We start from the raw sequence: 20,585 nt of genomic DNA, 5'->3' as shown, positions 1-20,585 counted from the left end.
TTCTTTTGACGTGTTTTCAAAGATTTTCATTGCAATTCAATTCAAACTGATTGTAGTTTCAGTTTATTTGACATCTGTTAGTCAACAAGTCAAAACAAGTGTACCTTTATTAGGTATGAAGAAAGACTTTTAAAGGGATAGTTCACCCAGAAATGAGAATTTGCTGTTCATTTACTCCATTGGATAAAATATACACAAATCTGGCACATCTGAATGTGCAAATACTCTAATAAACTAATACTCCAGTCAAATTATAAAGTATAAGAGTCACTCTGAACACTTCATTTGAATCAACGAGTTCTTCTGAGGGCTGCCCTTTGTCACCAATTCTGTTCATAATTTTAATGGACAGAATTTCAAAGCGCAGCCTTGGGCTGGAGGGGGTCACACAGGATTACATGTCTGTTATTCGCAGACGATGTCGTTCTGTTGGCTTCTTCGAAGGCTCCATCTCCAGGTTGGAGGAGTTCAAGTATCTTGGGGTTTTGTTCACGAGTGAGGGAAGGATGGAGCGTGAGATTGACAGGCGGATCAGTGCAGCTGCAGCAGTAATGAGCTCGATGTACCGGTCCATTGTGGTCAAGAAGGAGCTGAATCGAAAGCAAAGCTCTCGATTTACCTACCTATCTACCTATGGTCATGAGCTTTGAGTCATGACTGAAAGGATAAGATCTCTGATACAAGCGGGTAAAATGAGTTTCCTTCATAGGGTGGCAGGGCGCAACCTTATAGACAGGGTGAGGAGCTCTGTCACCCAGAAGGAGCTTTAGAGTAGAGCTGCTGCTCCTCCACATCGAGAGAAGTCAGCTGAGGTGGCTCGGGCATCTGTTTCGGATGCCTCCAGGACGCCTACCTAGGGAGGTGTTCCAGGGATGTCCCACCGGGAGGCGGCCTCGGGGAAGACCCAGGACACGCTGGAGGGACTATGTCTCTCGGCTGGCCTGGGAACGCCTCGGGATCCCCCCGGAGAAGCTCGAGGAAGTGGAACCAGTTTGGCCATTTTCTTCTGACCTCTGGCATATTTCCTCTTTGTCGGACCATTCTCTGTAAACCCTAGAAATGGTTGTGCGTGAAAGTCCCAGTAGGTCAGCAGTTTCTGAAATACTCAGAGCAACCTGTCTGGCACCAACAAGCATGCCACGTTCAAAGTCACTTAAACCCTCTTTCTTCCCCATTCTGATGCTCGCAGATCGTCTTGACCATGTCTACCTGCCTAAATGCATTGAGCTGCTGCCATGTGATTGGCTGATTAGACATTTGCGTAAACGAGCAGTTGGATAATAAAGTGTCCGGTGAGTTTAAGTGTCCTGGGGTTTCTAGTAGGTTCTGAGCAGTTGATCTGAGTTCCCCTGTTCTGTGTGCTGAATACAGCATAACACTCCTCCTTCCCAAACTGCATTCCAGTGTGTTTGTGTTGAATTACGTTCGTATGACAGTAAAGTGAAACCGGAGTGTGTAGTGTTCATAAAGAGTGCAATGCATGTGTTGTTTGCTGTGTGTGTGACTCACATCGCACTGGAAGGGCTTCTCTCCGGTGTGTGTGCGCATGTGTTCATCCAGCCCGCGCTTCTGACTGAAGGCCTTGTTGCACTCGCTGCATTTATACGGCTTTTCCTGTAAGAGAAGGAGAGGCGGTAAACACACTGAAATACTGCTGTCTCTGTGTGTGTGTGTGTGTGTGTGTGTGTGTGTGTGTGTGTGTGTAGTGATTCATCTGTGTTTTCCATTTATTTACGGTTTTCAATTGCATTATGGGATGGCGATCTGTCAACTTCTCCTGTTGAAAATTCAACTTACAGTTCAACAAAGTTTTATTGACATTTTAGTCTTTAGAAATAATATAATGTTAAAGAAATAATATCTAGAGCTGGGGTCTAGAGCAGGGGGCCATTTCAGTGACTGATAATTCATAGGAGGGTCGTTTTAGCATTCAAGCACAAGAAAAAAAGTGGAAATCTGACACAACTGATGCATCTTAGGACAACAGACCTGCCGTTTATACTTCAAGCATTACCTGTCACCAGTGATCAGGCAAATCAGCACGTTTATCGTGTCACACATCAGATGTTGAAATATATCTATTGTTGTTGTGTGTATGGCCGAGTGTTAGACACACAATCAGTCATTCTTCCACAGAGTATATGCAGTCAAAACTCCAGCTTTTTATTTCTTGTTGTACATATTGAAGGGGGAGTTTAAATAGTTATGAAAATACTACAAATAATAGGCATAATTATTATTATTCTGTCCCAATCTTTGTCCCAATAGCGTAAGAACAGCAGAAAGCAGTCTGGATAACTTAAGTGACTTGAAGTTCTTCTCAATATCTTTCTTTTTTTTGTAAAACTACTACAAAGAGGGGAAAAGTAGGTACATATTCACATTTACTTTAACAAGTTACATTCAACTAGCAGTACAATTTCACTAATGTACATAGTTTTGTGCAAATCTTAATAAGCATATAAGGAAAATCTATTCAATGAGACCATGTGAATGGAATATTAGCTAAATGATCATATTTGTTACAGCACCAGCATAACGTGTAAGCCATGAAGAAGTGTTTGTACAACAAAATACAAACTGATAATAGTCAAACGACCCTTTAATATTTACAAATTAGAGCTTTAGTAAAATTGCTAAGTTACGAAGTATGCTATTCATCTCAGATGCAGAAAAGCTAGTCCATGCTTTTATGACTTCTAGGCTGGACTACTGTAATGCACTGTTTGCTGGCTGCCCAGCATCCTCTATTAACAAACTTCAATTAGTACAAAATGCAGCTGCAATACACTCAATGCACCACTTAGCGGGCTTCCACACAGGTTCTGCATCTTGTTTATATACACTATGAACAGCAGCTACGCTAATTATTCTCTTTATTCTCTATTTCCACCTGAGGATACTCTTCCTGAGGCCCTCAGACTATGCAGATTCACTGATTCGATCCAAGACCAACGACGAGATGATCCCAAGGTTTCCATATCCTGGACCAGGCCGTATGAGCAGCTACTGTGGTGGTCATGGAGGAGTGGAGAACATGAGACTGATTCCTGTGACGCTCCAGAGACAGACGAGTCTTCGCTGAGGCCAGCTTCCAGCCTCCACCGCTGGTTTCTCTGGTTTCTCTCAAGGTTTTTTCTTCACTTTCGCCAATTAGTGAAGTTTTTTTTCCCTCTCCGCTGTCGCCACTGGCTTGCATGGTTCGGGATCTGTAGAGCTGCGCATCATTGGATTTGCTCTTCAGTATTTGGACTCTCAGTAGTGATTATTAAACCACATTGAACTGAGCTAAACTGAACTGAATTTAAACACTGAACTGAACTACACTGTTCCTATTTACTGTGACCTTTTATGTGAAGCTGCTTTGACACAATCTACATTGTATAAGCGCTATACAAATAAAGGTGAATTGAATTGAATTGAATAAAAGGACACATACTTTAACGTTTAAATCAGGCACAGAATTAAAACGCATGTGTGTTACTCTCGACTACACACACTGAGAGAAAGCGAGTGTAAAACTAAACTGAATGCAGTACTATAAATGTCGACTAGCTGGTGGGTCAAAACCACAAGTGGCTAGTTGTGACTGCACAACAATGACAGTGTTTCAGAAATCTACGTTTTGGCGGGTCGAATCTCGTTATGTTTTTGACGTCAGCTGTTGGCCGGAGGAAGGAGGAATGTGGGCCGATAGTTTGAGACCCCTGATCTAGAGAAATAAGTGTGTAAAATAACAGAAAATGTGCTGCAGTTTATTACAAGGTGTTTGTAGTGTAATATACAACACCAACCCAGACAATATAGCACTGCACACTATTACAACTGTTCAGAAAAGTCACTTTTTCCAACATTTCAAGATTAAAAGTTGTTGGAACAGAGATCAAGATCCCATAACGCCATTTAAAAGCAGAAATAAATGGGGGAAAATAAAAACATGAGTCACCAAATACAGAAAACTGTTAATTTACGTAAGTTTTTAACAGTGTAGTCTTTAAGGTTATATTTTTAAAAGTCCATAGATACACATTATTATTAGCGATAACCTGATAATCATTCATTTTCCTTTGACTTGGTTCCTTTATTTACCAGCGGTCACCACAGCAGAATGAACCTGCTTTATTTTACTCAGCGGATGCCCTTCCTGCTGCAACCCAGTACTGGGAACACCCATACGCACTCATTCTCACACACACACACACACACACACACTACAGCCAATTTAGTTTATTCAATTCACCTATAGCGCATGTGTTTGGACAGTGGGGGAAACCGGAGCACCCAGAGGAAACCAACACCAACACGGGGAGAACATGCAAATTCCACACAGAAACACCAACTGGCCCAGCCGAGACTCGAATCAGCGACCTTCTTGCAGTGAGGCATCAGTGCTAACCACTGAGCCACTGTGCCACCTATAACCTGATATAATTTGTGTTATTATTCAAAACTGTTTCCTTAAAGGTAAAAAAAAAAAAAAAAAGATTTATCTTTGCTCAAAAATAAATGTAATTTGCTGTTTGTTCAAGCTACTTATTTAAAACAACCGGAAACAACACAATTCTTGATATACTTAATTGTTTTTCAGTTCAATCCACTTAATTTTGTAAAAACGAATAAGTTAACTTAATTCCTTTTCAATGTCCGAACACAAATCGATTGTGTGGCGCCCATCATTTTTTTACAGTGTTGGAAATGCAAATTGTACCCGCAATTATTTAGAAATCACCCATTTACATCTCTGTACAGTCTTTCGGGAGCTCTGAACTCACAATTCCTCAATATTCTCCACTCCACAGGAAGAGCACATGCAGTTGAAGTCAAAATAAAGGGGTTTTGTTTTTGCTTTTTCCAATATTTCCCAAAGTGATGTTTAACAAAGATTCAGGAAATTTTCACAGTATTTCCTATAATATTTTTTCTTCTGGATGAAGTCTTAATTGTTTTATTTCAGCTAGAATAAAAGCAGTTTTAAAATTTTTAACCCATTTTAAGGTCAATATTATTAGCCCCCTTCAGCAATATTAGTTTTGGATTGTCTCCAGAACAAACCCCTGTTATACAATGGCTTGCCTAATTACCCCAACTTTACCCTGATTACCCTAGTTAAGCCTTTAAATGTCACTTTAAGCTGAATACTAGTGTCTTGAAGAATATCTAGTCTAATATTATGTGCTGTCATCATGGCAAAAATAAAAGAAATCAGTTATTAGAGATGAGTTATTATAACTATTATGACTACAAATGCGCTGAAACAAATCTTCTTTCCGCTAAACAGAGACTGGGTGTAAAATATACAGGGGGGCTAATAATTCTGACTCCAACTGTATGTGCTCCTCAGGAAGACGGCCTCCAGAAGCAGGACTGCACACCTCTGATGGAGAAAAGTGTCCCGATTAACACTTTTCAGGCAGTGAAACCTTGTGGCTGAACTCTGCTATTGTGTTTTTGAAGAGACTAATGAAGAGCCTTCAGAGAGAGAGAGACAGAACAAACCCTCAGGCATCAACATACATCTGTGTGTTTACAGAAACTAGAGACCATACCTCACACACACACACACACACACACACACACACACACGCACACACACACACACACACACACACACACACACACTCGAACTGAAGATGGACCGGGATAAACAACTGAAGAGCCTTTCATGTGTTACACACCTGGAACTGATTTCACATGGACACACGCATACATTAACTTACATAACAGCCAGGAAAACACACACACACATACACTTACTGAACAAAACACACCTGCACATACTGTAATAAAACAAACACTAACTTTTACACTTCTGATGTCCCCCATGTGCCGCATATTTGGGTCAAAAACGAGATCATTTTGGTATCCGCATCAGATTAAATTGACACGTAATTTTATATACATTAAAAAGTAAATATTTAACCCAGGCTCACTGGAAACAGATGTACAAAATACATGAAAATTATTAAAAAAGGTACTGTAGGTTCACAAACAGCTAAAGAAATAATCGTATACTGTAAAAAACTACATAATATAGTATAATATACATATATATATATACTGTATAAACTAACTGTATATGTGTAATTTATATATTAAAACAAATTTATTTGTAAATATTTAAATGTAAATTTTAATTCAAAATCATTATTAATATTAATCATGGGTCGCCACAGCAGAATGAACCGCCAACTTATACAGCATATATTTTACGCAGCGGATGCCCTTCCAGGTGCAACCCAACACCGGGAAACCCCCATACACTCTTACATTCACACACATACACTGCGGACAATTTAGCTTATTCAATTCACCTATGGCGCATGTCTTTGGACCGTGGGGGAAACCGGAGCACCTGGAGGAAACCCACGGCAACACGGGGAGAACATGCAAACTCCACACAGAAACGCCCACTGACCCAGTTTGCCAGATTGAAGACAGGAGCGAGTGATTTAAACCGTGTTTCTAAATAAAAGCAGCAGCACCTGATAGAAGGAATATTCTCCATATTAAAGGAGTTTTTGTCCTGACCAACACCTTGAATTAACATATTAGAAACGGCTTCAATTTCTTGTGAACGACAGAAAACTGACAATGATGACCTCAGGTACACCTCATGTGCTTTATTCAGTGTTAAATGCTAATAATGTGAGTCTGAATGCCAGTTTACATGACATTTATTGCCGTACTACTGAAAGCAACAGCAGATAGTTCACCTCAGATCTGGAAAATACAATAAATCATCTGAAATTGAACTCTATAACTAAACACGTGATTCAGCATGTACATTTAATAATGATAACCTCCTAGGGCTTGAGTGTCCACATATGTGGACAGCACATTTGAGCTCTTAAGTGGCTATTTAAAATACTTTAATGTTTTATATTTTGTTACAGACATACAGGGTCGTCCTGCAACTGATTTGCAGCATATGAAATGTCCCAAACACTATTTTTAACTGTCCAAAATGCGAAAAAAAACTTTGTTTTTACTCTCTGATAGTCAAAGCAAATAAAAAAAAAATGATATGTTAAATATGCATTTTAAAAATTCAGGAAAAAATGTTTTATGTAAATTCAGATTACGAGTCCACATATAGGGACATCATTTTTATCTAAAAGTACATCATATCAAAAGATGACACTGATTTTTATTCTAATTAGGTTCCCATAATAGAAAAGAGAAAATAAAAATGCATGTAAAAAACACTTGGGCCTCAAGAGGTTAAAAAGGGTTAATATGTATTAAATAGATTATAAACCTTACCATTTCATGAGTGAGTGCACTATTCTGTGCTTCTGAATGGCTGTATTTAAATATCTGTCGTGTTTCGACAAACAGCCCAATTGCTCATCACTGCGTATCTCGTCATGTAACGTGTTGTTAGGACACACAGTTACAATGTAACCTGCTCACCTAATGTTTACACTTGTAATATTTATATTATTTGCTAATTAATAACCACCTCATGTGGAACTGAATTATTTCGGAGGCTGCTACTGTCCACCAGAGGTCGCATTTCGGTCACGGACGCATGCTTTGAGAGCCTTTCTGAATAAATGAACTGTTTTCAAGCACGGCAACCCGGGGTGCTGAAATATAATTGGCTAAACTGGCAATGGGTGGGTTAAATGATCAAAACAAAGACCGCCGTTCCGGCACGTAACGCACATTTTCAAAGCAGAATATCTGACTTCAGCATTGTTTTTCAGATTAACAAGAATGTTTAGCATGTTTCTGAAATATCTGCAAACATATGATGCTGTTTTTATGCTTTAGAAGAGTCAAAAACTTACGTACAACACCTTTAAGTAAAGTCAACTAATCACTTTTTACAGTGAAGCCTTAGAGACAGATAACATGTTGGTGTGTGTGTGTGTGTGTGTGTGTGTACATCAGGGTGGAGAAAGTGCACTCACTGATAGTCCATCCCAACTTCTATCAGCCCGCTGTGTCAGGAATGGGCGGATAAAGGAAGAGGGAATCATGGGAAGTGGAGCGGGACGAGGTGTGTTCACACTGCACCAGATGAGAAGGTGCTACAGATGAAGTGTGTTTGTGTGTGTATGAGCAGAGAGACATCATCAATATGGGCCTGCGCCATCGAGGACACATGTGTTTGAGTAAAGTTTAGTGTAAGATGAGAGTTCTGGCGCTGCTAGAGTCAAACACATCCAGTGTGACGCTCTGAGGCTCACGGCTGAATCAGATGAGCAGTAAAAGTGTCAGCAACACACAAAAACCTGCCTTATAAAACAAGAAGTATACTTTAAGCTCATTTTATAAAGTATGCCTACTCAAATAATGGTGAAGTATATATTTAAAAGTCTAGTGAAGAGCATTGTTTATTCGAAGTTTGAGGGTGAGAAGAGAGTGAGGCATAGAGTAGCTCCTCCCTTTATTAAAACAGCCAATAGCAGCTCTGCCAGTGAGAGTGGTTGAGCTCAAGCACAGCAAATGAAAAGCAAATGAGACGCATCTTGTAGGGGGCGGAGCATGGCAGATACTAGAGAGCATTTGATTGGTCAAAAGATTTGATGAGAAACTAAAGTAAAGAAAATTGATCTATTTAGGTGGAAGGGACAAACTGGAAACTTTGTAGGTTTATATCTTCTAAATGTGAATTTTGTCATTGTTTTGGAGCACACTAGCTTATTGATACCCTTAAAGGGTCACGAAACACCAAAACACATTTTTTGAGATGTTGACAGTCATATATGTTGCTAAAAACAGTGTTAGGATCATACCTGTCAACGCTCCTGTTTTTACCGGGATTCTCCCCTATTTTACAGTTCTATCCCGCTATCATCCTGTAAAAGTACTTTCCCGTATTTCTCCCGTATTTTCAGTCTTTCTCTGACAAAGAACCGAGCCTCCCTATTAGCAACCCATACCGCCGAACCACCAGGGGCCGCCTCTTGCTCCTAAATGTCAGTCTGTTCTGTGCTTTCGCTTTGTTTATGGAGGGATTCCCTTTCCTTTTCATTACAGGTGCCGTCTCTCCTTCATATGCAATCCTCAAAACAGTCATATAGAGATGCGTGACTGTCAGCTGACGCGCTCCATAGTGATAAATAGACACTGTTTACCCAACGGATTCTGTACACGTGATTTGAAGCGGAGTAAAAGTCTGTGTTTTGGGTACGTGTTTAAACAGAGATACACACATAATTAATAATAATAATATCTAAAGATGTCAATCTTGGTGGGGTTTTTTCAAACACAACTAATTTCGTCCTAAATAAGCATAAAAAGTCAGGAAAGCAATCGAAAGCTTTCATTATAACGTTAGATCTGTGCATTTTAAAGTGACACCTGATATTTAATGTAATCAAATGAAAAAACTCTAAATAAATAAGAGATTCATTTGCTGCTCTTTAATCAGAATGTGTGAGTTATACAGTGAAGAAACGGCTAATGAGATTTGATAGCTTGATTCTATTTCATAATAATAGCTATTAGTTTTAATGAGCTGAACTGTTTGCTAATGTATTTGCTGCTAATGTATACTATTTAATTTTTTGTTTTTCTAATAATAATAATAATAATAAAACTTATTACTTATTAACATATTTAGTAATTTGGGGATTTTTTTTTGGGGGGGGGGGGGGGGGGGGGGGTTGCATATCCTTTATTATGGTGGCATATCCCTTACTTTTTATGGCATATCCCTTATTTTCACATCCCAATGTTGACAGGTATAATTAGGACATATATTTCACCAAAAAAATCATGAAAATTGGTTGTTTTTGCGTTATTTCGAGTAAATTCGTTCTTCCAGTTCGAAAATACATTTTGAAGCGACGTCACGGCAATGAGATCCTTGTGTAAATTCCAGCTTGGAGACTTGATGTCTGTACCGGCCGGTACATCGTGTCATCTTTTGAGTTTTCAGCATTAATTCACGAGAACGCTAACCGAACCAATTGGTTCGAACCAATCAGCGCACTCTATTGTGAATGAGGTACAACTTCATTATTATGCATGATATACCTTCGAAGGCTGTTACAGTGTTCAGACGGCAGAGAGACGCCATGCTGTGTTGCCAACTGTTGTTCAAACAAGTGGAAGAAGAAGTGTTGTTCGGAGACATGCGTCATCAGTGTTGCGTTTATAAATGTGCTTCAACGAAGGTTTTGTTTCCATTTTCCCGCAATGAGAGAACCGCTGTGTGTGGGCCCACATTTGACTGTGCCAACACACGACAAAATGTTTGTAAGAACCATTTTGTACCCGAGAACTTTTCACTTTTCGAAATGGTGAAATCTGGATTTGCCGCTCGTCTCCTTTTAAATAAGATGTGGTTTCAGTTGGTGTTGATTGTCCGGTCTACAGGTTTGGTAAGTGTGTGATCAGTGTTCTTTGTTTATGTTTATTCAGATGGCAAAGTTAGTATCGTCAGCAGTACTCTGAACAGTAATATTACTACAATATTATAGACTGAAAGATCGGCTGTAAATGCTGCTCTCCGAATGTAAACATCAAAACTATTATATATCAAACTATTACCGTCGTCGTTTTGACAGGATAGTCGATACACACACGGCTGTTTGACGCTATTCTCTGCACCTAACAAGTCACTTAAGGAAACAGGCACATACACTGCAAAATGAGTTTTTATTTTTTCTCCCATTCAGCGTGTGATATCAAAACTTCCATTAAAACTACACCCTTCTGGCAGTTCCTCACATCCAATATCTTGTTTGTCACGAGGAGCATGTGGGAAATATTCCTGAATGAAAGTGCCGAACTGCAGTTAAAGTCAACAAATTAAGAATGAAACACCCGAAATTACATGAAACTCCGAGGGAAATGTGGATAGCATGGCAATGATGCTAAGATGTTAATCGAATTATGTGTTATAACATGTAAAACGGGATCATGAGAGCAACATTCAAAAAGCACCTCATGTAACCACCTTAATCATATTATTGTCTTATTCAGATTAAGGCAAATGATTTGATTATTGATGTACATGTAAACGTAGTCACTGTCTATCTCCCCTGCGTCTGTTTGTGTTGCCGCTGTGAAAATCAGCATGAGCATGTACTGAAACTCCCCTTTTCATGCAAACCCTTTCCTCTTCTGCTACTCGACACTCCCACCTAAACAAAGCTGGGATGGGGGGGGGAGGGGGGAAGGGGTTCATGGCCCTTTAAGACTAACACATAAATATTAACATCTAAAAAAATTGATTTTGTTTTCACAGGAACGTGAAGTATACTAAAATGTACTATACTAACATCCTTGTAAGTACTACTTCAATACTGCTTGGGACTGAATTGGCCAATTTTTAGTGTAAAAATAGTGTATAACAGTATAGTATTCATTATTATCCTTCAGATTCGCCCCTTCAATCATCAGGGAATGAACCGCCAACTCATCCAGCATATGTTTTAGACAGCGAATGCCTTTCCAGCTGCAACCCAGCACTGGGAAACACCCATACACACTCATTCACACACATACACTATTGCCAATATAGCTTATTCAAGATATTTCAATTTATTTAGTTATTTAAATTCAATTTAGTTTATTCAATTTATGTTTGGACTGTGGGGGAAACCGGAGCACCCGGAGGAAACCCACAGCAACACGAGGAGAGCATGCAAACTCCACACAGAAATGCCAACTGACCCAGTCGGGACTCGAACCAATGACCTTCCTGCTGTGAGGCGATGGTGCTAACCACTGAGCCACCGTGTCGCCCGTAAAAGTATAATATGACTATAAGAAAGTTTCCCATCTGTAGGAAAATATAAATGTTGATTTTTGGCATTTCCCATCTTGTTTTAACAGACAAACAAACAGATCATTGAACTGAATTGTATAATAATTAGTTTTAAAAGTCCAGAGATTACACTTTTATTGTCATAATTATCAATATTGACTGTTATGAAAACAAAAAAGCCTCATTGTAATTTTTTTAATGGTCCAGCTTTAATATAAAGGGTGGAAACAGGCTCTGGAACTTCTCAAATATGTGTATGTTTAAGCATTTTTAGCATTTTGCTGAAAGTGGAAATCTGACACTTTCTATAATGAACATCATTTGCATAAAAAGGCCAGAAAAAAGTGATGTTGCATCAATATTCCAGCATATATGGGGTCTGATGAAGCTGTATTTGTTTACCCTGGATGGATTTGGGCAACTCTTCAATGAAACCCAATGAGAGGATTAGCGCGGTTCTGTCATTACCGCATCAAAACTGCTTTGTTTTCTCATGACGGCTGTGTTTCTGCTGTTTGTCAGTCCACAGCTCGTACGTTACCCTGCTGAATTACCGCATCATGCTGCATATTTGCTGAAGAGATGTAATGATGTGCTGCGTCTGTTCAGCTTTCCTTGGATTAACGCTGATGTTGACACTCCATCTGTGTTCAAAATCGGAGAAACGCTGCTATTCCGAAAGATGCGATTCAGCTCTTTCAGGAAATGATGTCACAACAAACACCCATGTCATCCATCATCAGAGAGCAGCTTCCCTCCCAAAAACATCCAGATTTCATTCAAAATGGCTCAAGCTAGCTCCGCTAAGTGATTTTACAACTTGTTGGTGTTTGACGTAATCGTTCCATAATCGCATTAGTGTGTGTAGAAGCAGCCACACTTACGTCAAATGCAAGTTGTCATGTTCACAGTGTTCCCACTTAAATTTGTCAATAAAAATAAGTCAACCTGATCATTTTGTGTTAGTAAATGTGTAGTTCCCAGCATGCTTTGGATGGGTTTGCGTTAATAGGAAAGAAATGTTGACAGTAAATGTAGTCTTAGTTCTGTCATGACAACTCATGGAGAGATTTAGTATGGTAATAAATATATTCATGGTGTGCAAATGATGTGTTTGGTCTTGGTGGAATAGATCTGCTATGCTGCTGCTGCTGCTGCTTTTATTATTAAGGCAGAGCAAGTACCCAGACTTGCTACTGCTAGTATATTCACAGATATGCAGTCTGAGAATATATCACACTGTTGCTGCAAACATAATATTCATGTAACCCCCATTCCCCCATACAACCCCCCCCCCCCAACATAGACACACATTTATCCACATAAACTGACTGAAATAGACAAATGAAATAAACATTCTTCAAAACAAGAAAATCTATCACCCCATGTTTTTTTTGCCACCATGAGCTATGGGAATGCATGTTTTTTTTATATCTATGTGTACCTGGGCTACCTCGCCGACTGGTTTATCATTAGTGTACTAGACTATGTGTACCTGGGCTACCTTGCTGACCGGTTTAACATTAGTGTACTAGACTATGTGTACCTGGGCTACCTCGCCGACTGGTTTAACATTAGTGTACTAGACTATGTGTACCTGGGCTACCTTGCTGACAGGTTTAACATTAGTGTACTAGACTATGTGTACCTGGGCAACCTCGCTAACTGGTTTATCATTAGTGTACTAGACTATGTGTACCTGGGCTACCTCGCCGACTGGTTTATCATTAGTGTACTAGACTATGTGTACCTGGGCTACCTTGCTGACAGGTTTAACATTAGTGTACTAGACTATGTGTACCTGGGCTACCTCGCCGACTGGTTTATCATTAGTGTACTAGACTATGTGTACCTGGGCTACCTTGCTGACAGGTTTAACATTAGTGTACTATACTATGTGTACCTGGGCTACCTTGCTGACAGGTTTAACATTAGTGTACTAGACTATGTGTACCTGGGCTACCTTGCTGACAGGTTTAACATTAGTGTACTAGACTATGTGTACCTGGGCTACCTCTCCAACTGGTTTATCATTAGTGTACTAGACTATGTGTACCTGGGCTACCTTGCTGACAGGTTTAACATTAGTGTACTAGACTATGTGTACCTGGGCTACCTCTCCAACTGGTTTATCATTAGTGTACTAGACTATGTGTACCTGGGCTACCTCGCTGACTGGTTTATAGTGAATGTCCTAGACTATGTGTACCTGGGCAACCTCGCTAACTGGTTTATCATTAGTGTACTAGACTATGTGTACCTGGGCTACCTCGCCGACTGGTTTATCATTAATGTACTAGACTATGTGTACCTGGGCTACCTCGCTGACTGGTTTATAGTGAATGTCCTAGACTATGTGTACCTAGGCAACCTCGCTAACTGGTTTATCATTAGTGTACTAGACTATGTGTACCTGGGCTACCTCGCCGACTGGTTTATCATTAATGTACTAGACTATGTGTACCTGGGCTACCTAGCTGACCGGTTTATCATTAATGTACTAGATTATGTGTGCCTGGGCTACCTTGCTGACCGGTTTAACATTAGTGTAATAGACTATGTGTGCCTGGGCTACCTTGCAGAATGGCTTAACACTAATGAAGACTATGCGTGAGCTTTGGCTGTATTTCCAACCAGCTCAACATTAGTTGACTTGGCTATGTGTGAACCTTGGTCATGCCGATAGGCTTAAAGCTAGTAAACTAGGCCAACGAGTTTCAATTAAGATTTGAATTTACCACATTGAAAAAGAGCAGCACTCATACTTTTGACTTTATTAACAACATTAATGTTTGCTGATTGACTCAGTGAGCCATAACTGTGCTAATGGCAGTTCTGAGAGTCTGTTTACGTCTTATGTTACATATGTAAACAATAGGTATTATTAATGTAGTTCAGTTTGAGCTGGAATAATTAACAGAACTTTCTAATTAAATTGTTTTTCAAATGAAATGGTCGGGGCGGCACAGTGGCTCAGTGGTTAGAACTGTCGCCTGACAGAAAGAAGGTCGCTGGTTCGGGTCCCGGCTGGGCCAGTTGGCATTTCTATGTGGAGTTTGCATGTTCTCCCCGTGATGGCGTGGGTTTCCTCCGGGTGCTCCGGTTTCCCCCACAGTCCAAAGACATGCTCTATAGGTGAATTGGATAAACTAAAATGGCGGTAGTGTATGAATGTGTGTGAGAGTACATGGGTGTTTCACAGTACTAGGTTGCAGCTGGAAGAGCATCCGCTGCGTAAAACATATGCTTCAGTTCATTCCGCTGTAGCGACCCCTGATAAAAAAGGGACTAAGCTGAAGGAAAATATATGGATTCTGAATGACTGTAGTGATTGAAATTATGTAAGGTACTAATTTATTTATTTACTCATTTATTTTTTGTTTATTTATTAAAAAAATGTAACCGTAGCTGAACCAGTCAAACGTGGTTCATAAAACAGCTCACTAAGGCTGCGATTATTTGCGCAAAATATAAAATGTCATGTAATATAACTTTCATTTTAAGTAATTTCTTTTGTGTGATTGTATTTTTATTTATTATTAAATATTATTTATTCCTGTGATCAAAGCTTTCATTAAAACTTAAGTATTCTTTCAAGATCTTTAAGGCTTCAAATCAAACTGCAACGTCATACAGACATGCTGCTGGCATATTATTGAAGCACAGTTTTTTGCTAAATACTTTGTCATCAGATTTAACCTTTAATATACTAATAAGTCCCTGAAAAAACATTATTTGATCTCATTGTTTTAAAATGAATGTTGCTCTTGGGTTCAATTAACCTAAAATAAGTTGATATAACAGCATGATATAAATAAGTGCAAATGTGTGTCATAATTAAGTTACATCAATGATTTTTTTGGAGCATTTAGTAATGATCTCTCTTTGTCCATATTTCAGGTTATGTGTATTTGGCTTTACGAAAATAACAGGGACAAAATCTCCAGTGACCCTGAAGTAAAAAAACGCATATTTTAAACCTCAGACCTGTAACGTAGCATTTTCATCATGTGTCTGAACACACACATTCATACACATTTTCAGCAATAGCCTTTTTAGGCAGATGTGTTTTGGCCAGTGGTGAGGAGATGTTTCCTACTGACCTGCTGTATACACACTGGACAAATATACAACAACTCCGCTCATCACAGTGACGTGTTTACTGCTTATTTTAACATGAAGATATAGAGGAATCACTTTGGAGAGTCTATAAAGATTATTTTTAAAGTTTAAAGAGTTTAAAGTCAGCATGAAATCAAAACGTTCTCTTCTTATTATTATTATATGTATATAGTAGTGATTATTATAAACATGTGCACTTCATCAAAACTTCATTTACCCTCATAATGTTTAATCAAAAACCACAACCTTTCCTTCTGCCTCAAAACGACTTTTCTTCACCTCTGGTCACATGGAATGTCTTTAGGGCGGGGCTATCAGTCATTTAGGGCGGGGTTATCAGTCCTTTAGGGTGCCTGCTATCAGTTGTTTAATGCAGGCTATCAGTCCTTTAGGGTGTAGCTATCAGTCCTTTAGGGTGTGGCTATCAGTCATTTAGGGTGTGACTATCAGTCATTTAGGGTGTGGCTATCAGTCATTTAGGGTGTGGATATCAGTTACTTAAAGGTGGGGTTATCAGTCCTTTAGGGTGTGGCTATCAGTCCTTTAGGGTGTGGCTATCAGTCATTTAGGGTGTGGCTATCAGTCATTTAGGGTGTGGATATCAGTCACTTAAAGGTGGGGTTATCAGTCCTTTAGGGTGTGGCTATCAGTCCTTTAGGGTGTGGCTATCAGTCATTTAGGGTGTGGCTATCAGTCATTAAGGTTGTGGCTATCACTCCTTTAGGGTGGGGCTATCTGTCCCTTAAGGTGGGGCTATCTGTCCCTTAAGGTGGGGCTATCAGTCCTTTAGGGTGCGGCTATTAGGTATCTAGGGCGAGGTTATCAGTCATTTAGGGTGGAGCTATCAGTCAATTAGGGCAGGGTTATCAGTCCTTTAGGGTGCGGCTATCAGTCGTTTAAGGCAGGCTATCAGTTCTTTAGGGTGTGGTAAACAGTCCTTTAGGGTGGGGCTAACTGTCCTTTAAGGTGGGGCTATCAGTCCTTTAGGGTGTGGCTATCAGTCATTTAGGGCAGTATTATCATTATGACACCTTTATGGTGGGGTTATCAGTCCTTTAGTGTGGGGTTGTCAGTCCTTTAGTGTGGGGTTGTCAACCATTTAGAGAGGAGCTTTCAGTCATTTAGGGTGGGTTTAGCATTATAAGTCCTTCATGGTGGGGCTATTAGTCCTTTAAGTTAGTGCTATCAGTCATTTAGGGTGTAGTAAACTCTCCTTTAGGGTGGGGCTATTAGTCATTTAAGGTATGGCTATCTGTCCTGTGAGCTGGGGCTATCAGTTTTTTCGGTGTAGCTATCAGTTGTTTAGGGTGAGGTTATCAGTTATTTAGGGTGGGGTTATCAGTCCTTTAGGCCAGGGCTATCAGTACTTTAGGGTGTGGCTATCAGGTATTTAGGGCGAGGTTATCAGTCATTTAGGGCGGGGTTATCATTATAAGTCCTTTATGGTGTGGCTATCAGTTATTTAGGCCGAGGTTATCAGTCATTTAGGGCGGAGCTATCAGTCATTTAGAGTGGGTTTATCATTATGAGTTCTTTATGGTGGGGCTATCAGTTATTTAGGCCGAGGTTATCAGTCATTTAGGGCGGAGCTATCAGTCATTTAGAGTGGGTTTATCATTATGAGTTCTTTATGGTGGGGCTATCAGTCCTTTAGGGCGGGGTTATCGTTATCAGTTTTTTAGGGCAGGGCTATCAGTATTTTAGGGTGGGTTTGTCATTATGAGTCTATAATGGTGGGGTTATCAGTATTTTAAGGTGGGGTTATTATTATCAGTCTTTTATGGTGAGGTTATCAGTCCTTTAGGGCAGGGCTATTAGTGTATTGGGATAGGGTTATCAGTCAATTAGGGAAGAACTATCAGTCATTTAGGGTGGGTTTATCATTATGAGTCCTTTATGGGCTATCAGTCATTAAGGGTGGGGTTATCAGTCCTTTGGGCGGCTATCAGAGTGCATTTTGTTTCTTCCCTGCTTTCATCTATTCATCAGTTTTCTTCCATTTTGTTAGCACCAATCATCTTTCAACAATCCAACTGGTTCCCAAAGGACGCAATTATGCACAACCCTACCTTTGTTTTAATTTCAGGACTGTTTTAATTGGACGTACATCAAGTTACTGAAAAACAACAATCTTTAAAATCTTTTCACAACTTCCATGATTCCACGTTCATTAAAATATGCCATTGTTTGTTGTGAATATGTGCCCTCTAGTGGCCAAAATTACAAACTGTGCCTAAATGAACAATTCTTCACATACATAAGCAGAGCACTGAACAATGAGAATGAAATGGACAGGTGGATGAGCAGGTTTGTAAGTGAATAGGTTCATGCATGATTGTAGTCTTACCCGAGTGTGTGTACGAATGTGCATTTTTAGCCCATCGTTCTTGCTGAAGGCTTTGTCACAGTAGGGACACTGATACGGCCGCTCACCTAAAGATAGAACAACACAAACAAACTTCAGACAAAGAAGATTCATAGTTCATCTACCATATACTGATATGTACCAGTTATTTAGGTTTGGCCCTGGGACTACAGTACTGAGCATGAAAAACTATGTCAGTTACATTACAACTTTGGAGCTTCAGTGTGTTAAAGTTTTTACTCATGATCTCATTGACCTCAAACCTGAAAACTGATTAGTTAAAGTGTGATATTACCGCCGCTGACCAATGGCCGTTTAGATGAGTCTGAGCTTTCTGAAAAGTTTTTGGTAGTTGCTTTGAACATGGATGACCTGTGTTGGTCTGAATTTAATGTTGGAGTCTTGATTCTGTTATTTGGATGCTGGAATCTATTCTCAAAACAAGGAGTAAGACTCAAAAGACAAAAGCTGTGATGTGGCATGTTTATTTGTGGGCTGTTTTTTAGTAGCACAGTCAGTTACGTCATTATTCAAGCCAGTTGGTTTTCCTGATCTGAGCCGCGGTGCCAGGACCATTTCGGTGGGGAGCTGACTTTCTAATTGGTGATCAAGGCACATTACTGCATCACAATCACTCCTGACGTTCTGCTGTGCTGGAATCAAAGCTTGGAAAAAAGAAAAAACCTGGAATCTGCCTCTTTGGATGGAGGATGTTTTAATGCCAGGCATAATTCGGGTTTGGAACGGGGGAAACCTGGCACAAGACCTGGGAATCTGCATAATATTAAAGGCTCCAGTATGTTGTGGGATTCAGTGCAGAAAGAAAGCATATCATTAAGAACAAAATATGACATGTTTGATGACTTACTCCGACTTACAAATGTGGCTTTTTTTTCTGATCTCAAATATCTTTTTACTTTCTAAGACCAAGTTCTAGCTTAACTAGATCCATGTATGGCACGCTTCATGAAAAAACCAACCATTTGGTTTTCTTGTCATGTTTGGTACGAGTGTATTCTTGGCTTCATGTGTCTGTATTTGTTTTAATCATTTGATGTTTGGAGTGTTTTGGTATCTGACATGTGAATATGTGACCCCACAGTATGGACACCCAGCCTGATCTCACGAGAAAACGTAAGTATTGTACGTTTATTTTTTGCTATTGTTGTTTTTTTTTTTTGTATTGTTTGTAGTTTAAATTAGCTTTTTTATTGGTAATATCTGACAAAAGGACTAGTAATAGACTAATTTGGGTACATTTACGTTCTTGAAGAATGTTGATTAATGTACTCTGTCCCTTATTGTGAAATAAAAATAAATCCATTGGGTCCAAATGACAGCAGCCAAAATTAACGTCATTAACACTGATCAACAACAAAAGACTAAACGAAAACTCTGAAATCAGAATACTTGGCCTTGAGAATAACTAAATACTATAAGCAGTGGATTATATTCTGAAGCACGGCATTTCTAAATGGTGTTTACGTTTCACAATAGGGGATTTTTTTTCCGTGTAACAGTAAGCAGATTTTTAAAATCTTAACAAACACATTTGTAATCATAATAGTTTTAATAACTCATTTCTAAAAACTGATTTCTTTTATATTTCTCATGATGACAGCACATCATATTTGACTAGATATTCTTCAAGATACTAGTATTCAACTTAAAGTGACATTTAAAGGCTTAACTAGGTTAATTAGGGTAAACTTAGGGTAATTAGGAAGGTCATTGCAGTGCTTCTCACAGGTTTAAAATATACTTGCGGTGTTAGCCGGATTGAAACAAACCCTTTACCCACAGCACATAACTAGTTAACTACCTGTATATGCGACAAACAAAACATAATTTCACTTTTAAAAATAATTGCATTTATTATGACACTTTTCTTTTCAATGGATTAAAGTAAAAAAAAGACTGAAATAAAACAGAAATACTTTGTGCTATTCAGGAGCCATGTGCACCCACTGACAGGTCAAATCTGCTTCTCTCTCTCTTTCAAGATCAAAGCAAACTTAGACATGTGTATAAAATTGCCTGTGTAATCTATTAACATCATCAAATTAATAAAATGATCAGCAAATGAGAAATAAATGACAGAAAAGTTAATAAAAATGGACAATATCTGTAAAAATTATCATAATTGCAAGATTTAAACTAAGTAGATTTTTTAAATAATGCAAATATGTTGATTAACCATTAATAATGGAGTATATATATTTTGTAGCCAGTTTAGACCAGTCATTTCGTCCTCTCCGAGTGTATAGTGAGTCGATTAATGAATCTATTATTTACTTTTTCTGTCGGTCTCGCAACTGTGCGCGCTGTCAGCTGTGAAACCAAGCGGTAAGTAATCTTTAATAAAAGAGT

The 20,585-nt window shown here is 39.2% G+C and overlaps 1 protein-coding gene across 1 annotated transcript in view; it reads right to left on the bottom strand.

Moving 5' to 3' along the window:
* Positions 1–20,585, bottom strand: part of prdm5 (PR domain containing 5) — a 140,979-nt gene that overhangs the window by 14,852 nt on the left and 105,542 nt on the right. Inside the window, exons 14-15 of the mRNA XM_056449460.1 lie at positions 18,198–18,283; positions 1,510–1,614 (exon numbers count right to left, since the gene is read on the bottom strand). Of these exons, the coding sequence (XP_056305435.1) occupies positions 1,510–1,614; positions 18,198–18,283 (191 nt within the window). The remainder of the gene's footprint in view (positions 1–1,509; positions 1,615–18,197; positions 18,284–20,585) is intronic.

Source organism: Danio aesculapii, chromosome 23 (assembly GCF_903798145.1).
Source record: "Danio aesculapii chromosome 23, fDanAes4.1, whole genome shotgun sequence".
Classification (NCBI taxonomy): Eukaryota; Metazoa; Chordata; class Actinopteri; order Cypriniformes; family Danionidae; genus Danio; species Danio aesculapii.
The sequence above is the reverse complement of the archived record's forward strand: the minus strand, read 5'-3'. Positions and strand labels throughout refer to the sequence as shown.